The sequence below is a fragment of the Dryas octopetala genome, chromosome 4, assembly GCF_963921425.1.
Source record: "Dryas octopetala chromosome 4, drDryOcto1.1, whole genome shotgun sequence".
Taxonomy (NCBI): Eukaryota; Viridiplantae; Streptophyta; class Magnoliopsida; order Rosales; family Rosaceae; genus Dryas; species Dryas octopetala.
The window spans coordinates 9,985,464-10,002,673 of record NC_141369.1 but is presented as its reverse complement, the minus strand read 5'-3'; the positions used below and the strand labels follow the sequence as shown (position 1 = coordinate 10,002,673).

Here is a 17,210-nt window from a genome sequence, read left to right as displayed (position 1 = left end):
AAAAACCAATTTAAATAAAATAAAATTAAGAAAAAAAGAAAAGATAAAAACTTAAATAATTAAGAAAAAAAAGACATATGTCCAAATGTAATTGGGTAACGTCATCTTGTTAAATAAGTTTTACTCATAGGTTATTTAAAAAGTCCAAAATATCATTGCTACATCATATTTCTGCCAATCATTTAAACTTAATTAATGATTTGGACACAATTGCAAATTTAATAAAAGTACTGGATTGAAATTTCTAAAATTGAAAGAACAGAACCAAAGTAGAATTTTTGTTAAAGCACAAGGACCAAAAGTGCACTTTGGCCTATATGTATACTACAAATCTGCATGATTTTCCCTTGGTTAAGTTGGGTTCAGTTCTTGTAAGATTTCAGTGTACTTTGCATGTGTTCTCCAATACATCTCTGTTTTTGTTTGATCCTATGATATTGCACTCCCTGAGTATGAGGCAATGCATTATTTTCTGCTAGTCATTGAAATTGATGCATATATCTCTCAATGTTTATTGTAATTGCACGTTGCAATGCTCTAGCCTGATTAATATTTTCATACTGGGAGTATATGCTGCAAGAGATACTCTACTCTTGTTCTTCTATAATGCCTATGAGAAATATGGGTTGTTGGATATAGTATTAGCAGCGTTGACAATTGCATGCTAAATACACTACAATTATATTGACTCAAGCCGATGGATTTAAACTCTAGCTGATATGGAACAGAACAGCAGAGAAGCTAAATAATCCACACTATTACATCTATTGTTTTATTATGCATTGTGATTAACCATTGCAATTTTGAGACCTCACCAAGAATGTCCTGTAAATGCAGGGGAAACGGATGATGATGATGTTAACAAACTATGAGAAACTATCAACTTTGCATCTAGCACAATTGACAAAGCTTGTAAAAGAAGGAATATAAAAAATATAAATAGAGTAATCATTCAGAAATATTACAAGCAGCTTAGGAATCTTGCTATTCTTCAATAGTCATTTTCAAGTTTCAAGGTTTGAAACTTGGTCTCCATGGTGGCATCTTTAGAGAAAGAGGGAGGCTATGCAAACCACCCTTTTGTGCTGAGTTGACCACCCTAATAAATTTTTTTTCAACTTTTTTCCTATTTTACCCTTTATTGCAAAAACATGATAAAATTATCCAGATCCATTCGGTGGTCATCTACCGAAATATTCACCAATGTTCGACAGATAAGTGTCGAATAAATACAAATATTTCGGCAGATAACTGTCGAATGCCTTTTTCATTTCCATTCAGTAGTTATCCACCGAATAATCCACCAATGTTCAGCAGATAACTGTCGAATAACTATAAATATTTCGGTAGATAACTGTCGAATGACCCAACGAACAAAATTGAAATTTTTTTGTTTTAAGGGTAAAGTTGGAATTTTGAAATAGGGTGGTCAACTTAGCAATTTAGGGTGGTCTGAATAGCATTGGCCTTAGAGAAATTTTCCGTAAATAATCCGACTGGACAAAGAGATCCACACAAAACTTAGGTTACAGTGCCATCCATAATACAAAGAGAGTAAAAATTAACAATTCTGAGTAAGCTTGCATGAATAAATAACTTGACTAAACTGTCCCAAAATAAATGAGGGTTAAATTAAGTTAAAAAAAGTGCAAAGAATAATAACTCATCAGTAGATTTGACAAGAAAAGAAAAACAAAAAAAGAATGGCATGTACTTGTCCAAGAAAAAAAATAGCATGTGCTCTATTAGGTTCAATATCCAAAGCAGAGAAAATTGGCATGAGCTCTTTTAGCATGTACTAGTCCATCATCATATTAGAACTGAAGGCATAACTTGACTATAAAAATTTCTATACACACAAAAAGGTTAAAGGGGTATATGTCATTGATGGTTGTTATTTCAATACATCCACATGAACACCAATTCTCTTATAAAAATGAGAAAAGCGAGCATACATATGAGAAGGGTAAGCCATTGGATTGCACACCACCTATTTTATTTAAATTAAAATCTTGCATTCCAATGGCTCACCTTTCTCATGCTTTAGAAGAGAATTTCTTTTTCCACTCATTGGTTTCATCTAAGTAAATGAATAGCACCTGTACAGAGACACACAAATCACTTATCTATTTTTTTATGAAACCATTCTTTAATTATCAGCTATATATCGATCATATGTCTCAAACTTTATTTTTTCAATTAGTGTCTGCATAATTGAATTCACTGCAAACTGCTAACTAAATGCCTCTGCATTCATTATTGAGATTGCCCTTGACAACAAACTATGACAAAATTGTCTCTGATATAAAAAGCTACTAGATGACTATTTAAGAGCACATCCATACAAATTACAAACCTTTTCTGGCATGAACCAAATAAAATTTCATCCATTTATGAGGTCAATGATTTCTAGCTTTTTCTTCTTTTTTCAAACATACATCTTGTTGATAATTCTTTGTCTTGCATCTGGTGGCAATTGGGTAGTACATGAACCAGATGGTAGGGATAATGATCAAACAGGCATTTGTCAATAGCAAGTTTCAAGATATGGGATTATCTGGTAATGCAAAAGGAAAGTTGTATATTTATAATGGCATGATACATATGTTTTCTGTTGATTACATATGTCTTCGCTGGTAACAGGCCCTTGTGAAAATTGGTTTGTGTCAGGATCTTCAAGGGTTGTGCTTACTCTTTGGGATATGAGGTTTCTCATAATCTCATTCCTGTGAACTCATGGCAGTATTCTGCTGTTTGCCCTATAGAGAAGATGTGCCCTTTTTCTACCTCCTCCAAATGCTTCTGTGTCTGCTGCTGCAAGTCCCCTTGTTTATGTTGCTGCAGGTTCCAATCAAGTTTCTCTTTGGAATACTGAAAACGGAAGTTGCCACCAGGTACATAGAAATTACTTTCTATCAGCTCTGTACAACAATAAATTATCTTTTCAAAATTTTGTAGAAACTAGATATGATGGCATTGGATAAGTCAAATGATAAAATCTTAACCAGCGCACCATAATTAAAAGGATATCACGTGCGAGAATAACAATAAATTCATTGAATTAACTGAAAATTACAAGGGCTCGTGTAGCTCAAGATATCTAACAAGTTGAATAGAACCATAAATGTAATTAGTTTCTATAAAACCATCGACATTAACTGATGAAATGTATGATGAAAAATTGAAAACTTCATCAATGAAATTTGCAACTATCAATGAATAGTGACACCTGATACAATTAAATGAAAAATTTGATGAAAAGTTCTAGAACCTACGACCCCCCTCCCCCCAAAAAGAAAACACAAAATTATTTCTCTTTGAATATACTATCCCATCTATCAATATATATACTTAACAATACAGGTAGTTCCTAGTTATATATGCTAATGCCTAAAATTACACAACATAATCTCAACAAGACAAATGTTATTCTTTCACCCGCATACTGCACCTAAATAGTTATATGCTAATGACGAAATGCCCAGAGCTCTCCAAGACTTCACGAGCCTTTCATATAACTGATAAAAATATGGTTTTTCTGTTTCTTTTTTTGTTTTTCCCAGGAGATATCCAGACCTGCTCTTAGAGCACCCTGTGCTTGTTCTAGATCATTTACTCATCATCACCAACCACCTGATGGCAGCAGCTTGATCTTCTAGATCATTTACTCATCACCAACCACCTGATGGCAGCGATCATTTACTCATCACCAACCACCTGATGGCAGCAGCTTGATCTTCTAGATCATTTACTCATCATCAAACACCTGATGGCAGCAGCTTGATCTTCTAGATCATTTACTCATCATCAACCACCTGATGGCAGCAGCTTGATCTTCTAGATCATTTACTCATCATCATCAACCCACTTGATGGCAGCAGCTTGATCTTCTGGATCAGTAGTCATGATCAACCAGACTGGCGCTTTGATCTTCTACGCTTCCCAAGAAGTTTCAGCATGTTGTCAGTGACATCAGGTGGGGAGTTGTCATCTCCATCACGACTGCTGTCCGAGGTGTGAGTCAACCAGGCTAGTGCTTCTATAGCAGCATCCCTTTCTGCAAGCTGCTTATTCTTCTTAGGTTTCCCAACAAATTGCATGCCCTTGAACTCAACCAGTGCTCTGAACTCATTTGTCTTAAGGTGCTTTGTTTTGTATTTTGGAGGGGAGTGTCCTGCTCTCATCAAAAGAGTTTGCAGCAAGCTTTTAGGATTGGTTCCGTCTTTTGTGAATCTGTTGTTATCACCAGACTCCTTTGGCTTCTTGCTTTCACGGCCAAATACAAATCTTCCTTCACTTTGATCTCCAGATACCAGCTCTTGAACAGCAAGCATAAGGTACTTCCCTTCCTTGTGGATATCAAGGCTAGGATCTTCAAGCTGCATCATTGCAGGGGATTATCACTCAAAAGATCAGGAATTACTTTTTCTTTTGTAAATTTCAATTTTATTTATTTATTTATTTTTTTATCAAGCTAGATCAAAAGCAACACTCAGTCACTCAGTTGGGATTTCAATCCAGTCTTTGCAGTTCATTAGTCCCAGAAGCATATTTTTTATGCATGCCGGGTAGGCTTTTCTATGCCTTAAGAAAATATAGTTTTCTTATTTCCTATGTATAACTATCTCTATCTGAAAGAAAACAAGAAATTTGAAATTAAAGTTCTAAAAGATGTAGAACATTTTGAAAACAAAGGAATTGATCATCTTTGTCAAATTTTTGTAATGAACATAGTACATGAGACAACACGAGACAAATTGACATTAAGCATATATAAAGAAATTTCCAACAAATGAAAAATCCTTTTCCGGTCTCCGTTCGTCCAACCACTCAACTATGGTTATCCATACAAGTTCCATTCTCTCACAAAGTGCAAAGCTAATGAAAAAGTATCAGGTTACCCATTCTCTAAATAAATTTAGGTGGTGCAACACCCAAAATTTCACACCTTGATCCTCGAAAGAAATGCATAATTAAAGCACAACGTTAATGTGATGTGCATTTTATGAGTGAAAATATCATTGTTAGGGAGAAAAGGAAGTGCTAGATATCTGCATGGGTTTCCAGATGATGCATGAAAAAAACTTCACTTCCTGACTCACCTTCTTTTGAATAAGCTCATTAAGTTCTTCTTTAACCTTCAAATAGCAGTCCACCAAACTAGGATCCATGAAGAAGTCAATATAACCCTCCAACATTTTCAAATGCCCAGCCTAATGGTGGAACAAAGAACAGAGAATGAAAAAGAGCAAAGTACAAATTACAAAATCACAACAGTCAATTCCCTTCAATTAAATTAACTCGTGTTTATATGTCAACGAATAATCACCTGGACCCCATGCTTCAGAGCACCACCAAAAAGAATCAGAATTGAATCAGATACACCAGTGGAATCACGTATGAAAACAGTATTGACCTTTACTTTTTCACCAAAGACCAGCCAGGGGTAGGGAATTGTTTGGTAACGTGCATTCACAGAATTCTGAAAATGAGACCATACAATGAGACCAGACAGTCATACGTAAGAAGCAACACTATCACATCAGTAGATAATCTCTTCACATAATAATTAACTATTATGTATTGAAAATTTGTTGTGATAATTTTAATGCTCTCACTTCCAACAAATGCTCAATCAACGCCAATTGGAATAATTTCTTGGGTAAAATTTTGAATTTAGATAATCAATTTTATCCTAATTGAAATGATGATAACCATAAAAATTTTAAAGATAATTATCACAAAGAAAAGGACATTCCAGCATCTAACCTATGTGCATGTGCTGCACAGCCGGTGGACTGGCATATGCATGCATGTATTACTCTTTTGGATTATGTAGATGAGTCTATGCATAACAGCAGAGTCCTTAGGACATGAATGCAAACCCAACACATAATAGTAGATATGTCTAATGCCTTAGGGGAAAAATTCATATTAATGTGTTAACCCACCATTTCACATTTGACAAACTGTATGACAATTTCAAAAGAATAAAACTATTTGGACCATCTTAACCGGACATGTCGTGTACCATCTTCCTAATAGAGACCACGGTCAGTTAAGATGGTCCCAATAGCAACAATCATTTTCAAAATGTGATGTTCTTTTACTTAAGTGTCAGAAAAAAGTTAAAAAGTGCAAAATGCCTGCATTGTATGTACGCCTACAACTATGTTTAATTAGAATCCCCGCACAGCAGTCACATATTAACTATGCAAATTCTTTTACATATGTCCACATTACCAGACCAACACAGCAGTCACTGCTACATTGTATAGCAGTGACTACAAGCAGCCTTGTAATGCAGACTACCAGCCATACCTCTTCGCAGGCATAAAAACTTGTGCATGGAGAAAGATTTCATTCTAGGAAAGAACAAAACTAAGCCCAAGTCAACTTTGTCTCAGTCTAGCTGATGTCAGCAATAATTAATTACATATAGGAATTTCATCAATTGGCCCGGATTCCAGTTCAACAGAGTAAAAATTTTGAACCTTCACCCACCTACAGTTCCAATTTATTTCACAAATTATGAAAAATTTAGTTTTGATTAGGCACTGCAACTTACAGCATATAGCAAAACCTGGCCATCATCCATCGTTTTGAAAGACATGGATGTCTCTCGGTGCTGCAGATATGAAAAGATACAAATGTCAAAGACACTGAGAATTTAAGAATTAGACAACAAAAGCATATTTTTTAAGTAGAGAAAACATACCACTACAGATGCTATGCCAGGGAAGAGCCCAGAGCATATGATTGCACGAACCAATGACTGGTTGTGACTTAGCTTGTTGTTAATGCTTGCATCCGCATCCACCAAGCCAGCATCTCTTAAAATGTAATTAAACTGCTTCCGAAGAGAATGGATAGCCTGAAGTGTTTGGGCAGAGAGGAAATTTCTCCAGCAATATTCATATGCTGATCCTTCTCTTTCTGCATCTTTCCATCCTTCATATGCACGAACAAGAGCCATATGATCACTGTAATCTTTTGCAGAAAATCTAGATTTTGCTGTCCCTGCTAACTGGATCAAACAGAGAGAGAAGAGAGAGAGAGAGGAAAAACTAGTTAATGGTGTTTAATAAGTCCATTGTTAGATCCTATCAATGATTATTGAACATCAACAGAACAGATTTGGGGAAAAGGGGGGGGGGGGTTGTTAAATTATCCTGCCACATTATATGCATCTCCTACTCTGCTAGAAGGCCTACCAACCAGCCAACACATGTAAAGCACTTCCACATATGTATGCGTGAAAAATAATGCTCAGTTATAACTTAACAACTTACAAGTCTGTTTGATTGTATCAGAAGCAAATAAGAAGCACTAACAAGTAACTTATTGAATTTTGTACTTACATCTTTTTTGTCTTGCGGCAAAAGGAAAGGATCCCTGACACTAAGACCAGACACTATTGTAAGAATAGGATCAAAGCAATGAAAGACAGCCCCCATAATCAGCATTTTCCCTAGTTTGGGATCTACTGGAAGCATTGTCAAATATTTTCCTGATCAAGAAACAAAAAACAAAGAACAAAAGGCTAGAAATCTCAGTCATTTGAACACTAATAACGGAATTTAGTTACACATTAACTAGTACAACTTTCATTCAGAAAACAGACTAACCAAGATTTGTCAAATTTTCATTCTCATCTAATGCTCCAATCAATTTAAGAAAACCAATGGCATTTTGGACCTGTCAGTTAATGAATTTGTCAGTTTGTGTGACTAACAGAAAGTAATTCATAAAATAAAATAAAATAAGCAAGGCACTAAATTAAGACGCAATAACAAAATGGAAATGAGCAGGCCCATATCATCTGTAGAAACACAACCGCTTTTCTTTAATTCAATTTAAAATTTTGTAATGTGGGACAGGTTTGGGAGAGAGAAGTTAAAATTGATTGAACTTGGATCAGGTAAATTCACAGATGGGTGCACTGGGATCCCCTGATGAATACAGATTTATAGACATATTTTTATGTATGCTTAATAATAAAATCAGACATGAGTAGTTATAACCTCATCAAACCATCAATCTCACTCTCAATTATTCTCAATTTCACTTGTGATTGTTTCCAATCAGTCATTGGATTGTACCCCTTTTTTTTTTTTTTTTTCCTTTGATTAGTGAAGTATTTTATTTAAGTAAGCGTTATTGAAAAAAAAATGAAAAAAAAAGCAAGAAAAAACAATAAAAAAGAGTTTGGTTTCCTATGTGACCATTCAAGAAGAGATCTGATTAACTGACGCCTCAACTCAAGCACTGAAAATTTTATCCCCTCAAAAGCTCCTCTTAAGACACATGCACCATAGCACACAAAGATGCCACACTCATATCTCCTTAACAAATATTTTTCTGCACTCATACCGAGTGTGCTGCTAACATTTCCTGTAGTCGAGTCACCTTCACCCTCACTATATGCTAGCGAACCTCCACAACCATTTACCCAAACTGCTAGACTGAAAATTCTCAACTTCCTCATTCCCAGTCCACCATCCTTTTTCAAACAACAAAAAGTATCGAAATCGACCAAGTGATATTTGGAATCATCACCCATCCCTATTCGCAGAAAATCACATTGAATCTTCACCAACCAACCAACACTGCCTTCAGAAGCAGAAACAAGGACATATGTAAGAAGAATCAAAAGCATGCTTTCTACCAAAGTGAGCTTTCTCCCTTTGGAGAGATATTGATTCTTCCACCAGCAAGATGCTTCCCAAATCTCTCAATAATTGGATACGATTAAGGAGGATCCCACAACTAGACAGTCTAGACCTAAATAAATCATAACTCATAAGCAAGGAACCACCTTAAAGCCCGGCCCATTCACACACTAAACTATTAAAGTTACTAACCAGTCTGCCCACAAGCACAAATTCACTTTCTCCATATTCACTCTTAAACCAGTGACAGCTTCAGAACAAAATCAACAAATTCCTCAAGTGGTCTAGCTGCTCTTGTTTTGCATCACAAAAATATGATGGTACAGCAAATAGGAAATTAGAAATTTGAATAGTCTCTTAATTGTACCAACCTGGAACCCAAACAGCATACCACCATCCACTGCTCTATATATAAAACGGTTCAAAATCTCCATAACCACCGAAAGCCTATTTGCACTGGTTCAATGAAACTAAGGTAGCCTATTTGCAGCAACTATCTATATCAGCAACTTCTTCAACTACCACCAAACCCAGCACAATAATAAAACACTAGGGTACGTTTACTGACATGGAATGAGGGTTAAATGAATGGGAGTCATTCCCATTCTACTATAATCCTGTGTTTACTTGTATTGGGGAATCAAAAAAGTAGCGAGTGATTCCCATTCAGCTGTTTACTTACATTTGGGAATGAAAAAAGTTGTGGGGCCCACGCGGAGCCCAAGCTAAAAATGGGGAATCATTCCTCAATATGGAGGAATTCCATTGATGAGGGAGAACTTGGTATTGTGATTTCCCCCATTAAGGGGAGAACTTTTCCAATCAATGACTCCTCCTTATATGTCTCCCATTCCTCTTCTTTTTCATTCCACATTAGTAAACATGGCCTAGAACACTCCCATTTTTTTTTTTTTTTTAAAAGAGTGTTTTGGTGATTTTAAGCAACAAAGAGTGTTTTCTTTATACTAGTATATTATAGATACATAATATACAAACAAGAGGTAACCCTCTTTGACTAAGTTCAAGATGGGAATAATACAGGATTAATAAAAGAAATATGTAAAATGAAGGCAGAATCTATCATCTACGTAACAAAGGCCACAAATTTCTATTCTGAATGTTGCCACTCAGCGTGCTCAAATTCTACCTGGATTACTCAATTGGGCAGAGAGAGCAAGGTTATGGGTTTTCCAAGATTTGTTATGATAAGTTAGCATTTCACTAACGCAACAAAGGTCTGGGAGAGGCATAATAACGGATATCTATCATCAGGTTCAATCTTCAAGATCTCTTATATTCAACCTTTTTCCATTCATTTCAACAACAATATGCTAATCATTCATGACATAGATATGGGCATTGAACAGACTTATTAAACAGCATGCAATATTCATTGACCAACAACACTTACAGCAAGTGGTTCAGGTGGCTGCAGGGCCGCTGACAAGAACTCTCCTATACTACCAACCTGCAAACTTTTAATTTGCAAGCAGAGAGAGTTCAAAGAAGTTCTCAGCAGTTCAGGAAGTTGATATTCTGCAAAAGCTTGATAAACGCATCTGGGGTAAAGGTGGTAACATTCGCCTGGATGTACACGACCAGCCCTTCCCCTCCTCTGCAATCAAGTATAATACAACACGAAAAGAAAGCCCTTTGCACATTAGATGCATAAAGATGAAATAGATGAAGCCATAAGGGATACCAGTGACACCCTGAAAGCAATACATAAGTAGTCTACTATAATCCCACTTTTCAAAACCAGTCAATGTCTTTTAAAATATATGGGCATGTGAAAGCAAACATCACCACCGGCTCATAAAAAACCATGTCCAAACACACACGAGAACACAGGCAACAATCGAATTCAAATGAAAGTTATGCAGTTCTGATTTTAATGAGCCATAAATGTCCGAAGGGAAAAAAGTGAGAAAAAGGAGACAAGAATTATCGAATTATGATGCAACAGAATTTAGTGCTACAAGTATACTGAAAGGTGAACACCCTTGGTGAAGTGGCTTAAGGTACCAAAAGACTTACTTGCCGAGCAGATGCTTGTGATATCCAAGAAGGTAGTAGACAAGGTGTATTATTCAAAGCATCATATGTGGTCTCTTTTGCTTTTCCACAATCCACCACAAAAACTATATCATTGATTGTAATGCTTGCTTCTGCCATATTTGTAGCAATAACTATTTTACGTACATTAGGAGGTGGTCTCCCAAATATGAGTTTCTGCGGGGAAAAGAAAGGTGATGAGCAAATACTGGCTGAGATTAGTAAAACAAATTATGGAATGAAATGTCAATCATGTTGAAGTATATACATTAATAAAGTTTGTTTGTTTACCACTATTCCTAAAAGCTTAAGCCATTAGGATGTGTGCAAACAATCAGTTTAAGTTCTAACACTCCTCCATTAGCTTGATATACATTGTTGGCCAATTCCTTGATAGTTTAAACATGTGGACTTCAAATTATATGGAAGTTTGCAATTGCACAGATTCAAACTTAAGGTCTCATACTCTAATACCATCAAAAAGTTGGGGCTCCTAACCCAAAATCAATTAACAATGGGTGGACAGGCCCAAGATTTTATATATTGAGATGCAAGGGTTAGAATATCTGATGTGGAATTTTTATATGCTCAACACACCGACTTACGTGTGGTTAAACTAAATCTTTCATGTAGCCTATATGCTGAATTGCTGATGCAAATCCTAGAGCAGAATAGCAGATATAGAAATTAACTGACCTGTTCAGATGTTGCCATTGACCCATGGCAGGTTATAAGTAAAACCCTGTTAGGATCACCTAAAAGGGGATGGGCTTTAAGTTGGTCCCTCAAACAGCTGATATCCTCCCACCCAGTCATGAATACTAAAACAGCACCTGGTCGTTCCTTTCGACATATATGGCATAGAACTGCCTCAATAAGATTAAATCCTATGCAATCAGGTGTCCAACATGATAATGAATCGCGTGCCCTGGGGCTATAATTCTCAAAGTTTGATTTATTAAGAGCATCCTGTATAAAAGCAACAAAATAGGTAAAACCGCACCAGCTTCGTACATAGCTTCTAAATTACATGTGCTGCTTTTTCCTTTCCCTATAATAAGTCATATCATTTTGCAAAACATAAGAATGGAAAGAAATACAAGGGAGCAATTTAGTTTCTTTTTGTTTTATATTAACCAATATATAGAACAATTTAAGAGTAGATGTTGAGATTAAATCAGGTGCTAACTGAGATTAAGATATAAATCACACCTCATAACAAACAACAATTGAGCATAATAATTAAACAAAGAAGAAAAATAGTGCACACGAGATTTACGTGGTTCGGAAAATATCCTGCCTACATCCACAAGAGATATTTGCTCTCTCTCTCTCTCTCTCTCTCTCTCTCTCCCCCTCTCAGTGCACTTGTATTTAACACTCTGCACAGAGATTATTCAACATAAAGTAAGATATGTGTAGGATTCACTCCGGTTTAGAAGGATTGCTGGAAATTTCAGATTGAACGAGAATATAAGAAAATATGAATTTCAAGAAACACTTACTTGGTAGCTAAGACAGATTAAGAAAAGGGAAGATTGCCTAGTAATGTGCCCTATTTCTTTTTAACAAATTTCCAAGAGCTAACCCACCTTTCTCCTTCAGTTTCACCACAAGATCCCAACTGATTAAATGATCCTTCTACCCCACTCACCAAACCTCTCCAAAAGGAAACCTCTTATAAATTTTTCTAAACTCTAGCTACCCTGATTTGCATTCTGAAGAGACACAAAATAAGAATGCTACTCAAGACTGACTGAATGACGGTAAGTCTCCCCTTAAAAAGACATCCTCTGCTCCACCCATCTAGAATTAGAAAAGAAAGAGAACAACATGTTTTAATGACGCTAATGCAAATCACCCTACCAAAAGTATGTATTTCAATTTGCAAGCATTCAAACATGTACATTTCTGAAAAATCCATGGAAAACCATCTTTTTCAAAATTTGAAAAGAAAGAGAACAACATGTTTTAATGACGCTAATGCAAATCACCCTACCAAAACTATGTATTTCAATTTGCAAGCATTCAACTTGTACATTTCTGAAAAATCCATGGAAAACCAGCCTTTTTAAAACAGCATCATACCTCAACAAGAACAGTGATCTGGTTTTTCCTTTTTCGAGGCACTAACTGCTTCTGCGTTTTCCACAATTTGTCTTGGCCATAATCATCAATTTGGTTGAAAGAAGTCAACTTATACCCAGTCATTTCCAGTACATCTTCTAAAAAGTGTGCTCTCACAGGATAAGTAAAGCCCTGAATAACAGAAAAATGCATTAAAATTCTGATGGGAGAAAAGATTGCATGGGAATTTCTTTAAATTATTTGATGGTAGAGTATAAGGAATAGAATCACAAGGACAGCCTGTGCTACAACATGTAACCCAACTAATTCTTATTTTCCAAAATGAAATAAGAGATATATTTATTAATGCATTAATATTAGATCAATTTCATGTTGCCTTAGTTACTGCAATTCTATAATACTGTAACAGTCCATCTTTAGTAATCACTACTTTGTTTTTTTATTTTCTGGAACTCACTATTTTGGTTCACTTGCAGCAGAATGTTTCATATTCGTTAGACTTTCCTGATCCACCATATATATGAATATTCATGTGGCTAATACAGCCTACACAATCTCCTGACACTAGGTAAACCTGAAAAGCTCAGAATTTGGCTAACCGGAATGTGAATTGTTGGTGCCCCTCCAAAATAATTTGAAAATAGCTCAGCATTCAGAGTGGCACTCATTAAAACCAATCTTAAATCCCGACGGCGTGGAAGCAGATCCTTCAGTACAATCAATAAGAAGTCTGCAAAAAACAGTTATAGAAGGGGGAAAAAAATAGAATTAAGGTATTCTTCTTTTTCTGCACAGTTGGAGAATAAAATGGATATGTACGGAAGTGCACCTTCATTCATGCCTCGCTCATGAATTTCATCAACAAAAACATGGGTTATCCCATTCAGGTTGCGATCACTCAACAGACGGCGAAGTAAAATACCACTGGTACAAAAAAGTAGATGGGTATTTTTTCCTTTCATTCCCTCTAACCGAACTTTGTAGCCAACCTACCAAAAAATCTCTGTTGTGGTATAGCAGCAGAATAAAGAAGTTTTCAATTTAAATGTACATCTTTTTCTTTCTTTGAAGTAAATAAATTCACAGTGCTCGTGTGTGCTTGCATCTATGTATTTATTTGAGGGAGACAAGGCTCACTGTTTCACCAAGAGGCTCTCCCCTCTCTGCAGACACTCTTTCTGCAACAGCCATGGCAGATATTCTCCGAGGCTGTGTACAGATAATGCTACAGAATGCTCCACGGCCAGATTCTATCTCTGACTCTAGTATATATTGAGGAAGCTGAGTGGTCTTACCACATCCAGTCTCCCCAGATATCACCACTACCTATCAACACAACAACTTGTTGGGAATGCTGGTGGAGATAAAATATATAACATAGTACAGAAGAAGTATTTTCAACAATTGTTAGAAAGACAACAAAGAGGCACCTATTTTAACAGCCAAATATTATTAATTACATGATTCAGAGGATACAATATATTCTCTACTATAAAAGCACAGACTCCTAACTGACAAAATTATCGTTACTGAGTTAGGAGGAATAAAAAAATTGGTTTTAAACATATAGATGACCAAGATTGGATACAATACCCTCAGATATCTACAATCTCTAACTATATCAAGGGAAGATATCAATAGAAACCGTGTGCTCTCTTTTTCTGTCATTTTTTCTTTTCTATTTTCCTCTTTTGTCCTGTCTACCTAAATTTGTTCATGTCAAGTCCTTAATGCCATCAAATATTTCTATTTAATTATTCACAAGAATGATAGTGGTAATTATAATGATTCTGCCCTTCCATCCCATGCATTTTTTGGGATTGGCTATAACATTTGTTTGGCCAACAGAAAGGAAGACAACTATGAAAATCAAATTGGTAAGCTGCATAAAACCGATTGTATTAAAGTCAACCAGCCCCCTCTTGACAAGAATGCTTTTCTCCACTCTTCCAACCTTCTCTCAACCTTTTCCATCACATGATCCCAAAAGCTAACTGCCTTTGGATTTCCCCCAAGTGGCAAACCCAAATAATTCAATCCATTAGAACATAGTTCTGGATGAATTATATATTAGAATATTTCATACATTTCTACTGTATAAAGATGCTGCTAAGTTTTCAGGCAAAAAAAAAAAGTTGATGCTAAGTTTGGTAAAGAACAAAAACTAAATAAATTACTAAGTCTTATGTTGTTTATAAATATATATTCATTTTGAGAAGTCCTTCAACTAGTTAAAAAAAAAAAAAAAGAAATAACTTTCAACGCTTGGTTAAATGAAAATGAAGCTACAAGTTTTATAATTAAACCTGATTTTGTGCAATTGCTTGCAGTAACCTTTCATTCTCCTTGAAAGACGGTAGTGATTTCCGGAAGTCTAACATCTTCTTGCCTTCAGGTGATTCCTATACATCAAAAGGATACATATTGAAAAAGAGACCAGAATCATTAGCATAGTATTGTTATGGCTTTCTACTTTATCACATATAATTGATGACATCTTTGGAACTACATGAATGCAGAGTTAGCTTGATAGGAGCTTCTTAACAGGAAGTTATTCAAATTTCAATTAACGAAACTAATTATAATACTATATTGTTATAAGAATTTTTCAGAGGGATCACAGGCAACTCCATCTATACCAATTTTTAAGATGAGGTCAGGTGTGCAGCAAGCATATTTTATGGAATAGGAGTCTGTTAAATGTATAGCTTAAAAAGAACTATAAGGTAGCTTCAAATGATGCAGGGTTTTTATGCTGACAGATCCTGCAGTGAGAGCATTTCCATGCCTCCTTTGCTTTCCAATGTTTTTTGCAATACCGAAATAGAGAATTGCTGACACAAACAAATTGTTGCACCTAAATTATTAGGATCTGTTGCCTAGTGAAGTGTGCATTTGATACCACATGGCAAAGACAAAAGAAAGTCAATTTTACCTGCCAAGCTCTTTGCATATTACGCATTCGCAAACTCCTCCTCTGAAGAACCTTCTCCATTACAGACCCATCTAGAAAATAATCTGCATTCTCATCCGGATTTGCTTTTTCAACCTGATCAAGTTGCTCACCGTCACTTAACTTGTCATTGACCTTTGAAGAACTTAACCGGGCTCGATCAAGGTGCTCCTGCAGTAAACCCTCTACCCTCCTTTGCAAGCCAAGAGGGATAACCACCTACTCAAATGGAAAGCATGAAACCAACTCAACTCTCGCAAAAACCACTCACAGTGCATTACAAATATTCATGCTTTCACAGAGTTTCCGAGAAGTCACTACCTCCCTTTGCGGCCGCTTATCATCCAAATCAGGCCTGTAGTTTGGAAGAGGAACCTTGCTGGCAACCACAACTTTCCCATATAGTTCACTACGAGTTAAACCAGCAATTTGTCCTCTCAATCGATGATTAACAAAACAGTAACAACATCAATAAAAAATCCTAAGTAAGGTTCCTCCTTTGTTACCTATAAAGCCCCATCCTTTTGGCGAGATTCGATATTTGTTCATAGTCTCTCCTATCCCTCTTATCTCTGGACACAATCTCTTGGTCCTTTTCGCTGCGCAACAGCAAGCTCAATTTCCACTTCCACTCGTCAATGTTGACCACCGAAGATGATGCCTACAATCCAACCAAAGAATTACATTTTTAACTAAAGCATAAAACTTCAATCTTTCACGGCATTTTCTCCGCAGCCAAACAGAGCATAATTTCAAAAAAAAAAAAAACAATTTGAAAGAAAGTAACCTTATGGTCTTCGAATTCGCACTCGTACTCGTCGTCGGAGAACTGCTCCGCCGCAGTGTAGCCGCAAAAGCCGCGCTTGGAAATGAGGAATCTTTCATTGGAAATTGAAGAAGAGAAAGAAGAAGAAGAAGAGTGTGGTTGGAGTAGAAGAAGCAAACTGAGGCAGCGAGTGTGTGCGTTCCAGCAAGAACGATAAGAAGTGTTGGTGTTGGAGACCGACTTGAGAAGGAGACTCACTGATGTTCTCCGCATCTTCAAAAGCGGTGGTGGTGTGCGTGGGTTCGGCGCCTAAGTAGTGGTGAGAAGGCGATGGTGTAAAGGAATCCCATCTACCATTTTGCACCAATTTATGAGAGTTTCGGCACCCACACTTGTTTGAGCAGGAACATCAATCAGCAGATGTCTACTACTTGTGAAGTCAGTCTGGTCTGTGCTAAGAACGATTGATTTAGCTTCTCTGTTTGTTTGAACGGGCAAAACTAGTTTTACTAGGTTTGGTTTGGGCTGATTCATATGGGTTTGGGCTTAGGGATCTCATTAATTGATTATGAGTAGTGTTTGTGGGAAAATCCACATCGATCCGAACAGCCAGTCACAGCTCGACACGTGGCTGGTCAAACATCCACCTCGGAGTTGATTCTCAGTGGTCAAACTT

The 17,210-nt window shown here is 36.3% G+C and overlaps 1 protein-coding gene across 1 annotated transcript; it reads right to left on the bottom strand.

Moving 5' to 3' along the window:
* Positions 1 to 3,052: 3,052 nt before the first annotated feature.
* On the bottom strand, positions 3,053 to 16,993 carry ABO6 (DEA(D/H)-box RNA helicase family protein). Its single transcript, XM_086239690.1, has 19 exons — positions 16,556 to 16,993; positions 16,275 to 16,429; positions 16,090 to 16,177; positions 15,751 to 15,987; positions 15,122 to 15,217; positions 13,953 to 14,141; positions 13,645 to 13,804; positions 13,415 to 13,545; positions 12,816 to 12,986; positions 11,424 to 11,696; positions 10,710 to 10,904; positions 10,084 to 10,287; positions 7,629 to 7,698; positions 7,362 to 7,510; positions 6,719 to 7,027; positions 6,569 to 6,628; positions 5,330 to 5,482; positions 5,103 to 5,213; positions 3,053 to 4,379 (listed from the first exon to the last, which is right to left on the bottom strand). Exons 1-19 carry the CDS (start codon positions 16,805 to 16,807, stop codon positions 3,909 to 3,911), a joined length of 3,474 nt encoding a protein of 1,157 aa, XP_086095816.1. The 5' UTR covers positions 16,808 to 16,993; the 3' UTR covers positions 3,053 to 3,908.
* Positions 16,994 to 17,210: the final 217 nt, after the last annotated feature.

Coding starts and splice junctions, on each gene's coding strand:
- ABO6 (XM_086239690.1), bottom strand. CDS start 16,807: ATGCGGAGAACATCAGTGAGTCTCCTTCTCAAGTCGGTCTCCAACACC. Junction 16,178..16,274: donor AAAAGGATGGGGCTTTATAG/GTAACAAAGGAG, acceptor TTTAACTCGTAG/TGAACTATATGGGAAAGTTG. Junction 6,629..6,718: donor CTGGCATAGCATCTGTAGTG/GTATGTTTTCTC, acceptor TCATATCTGCAG/CACCGAGAGACATCCATGTC.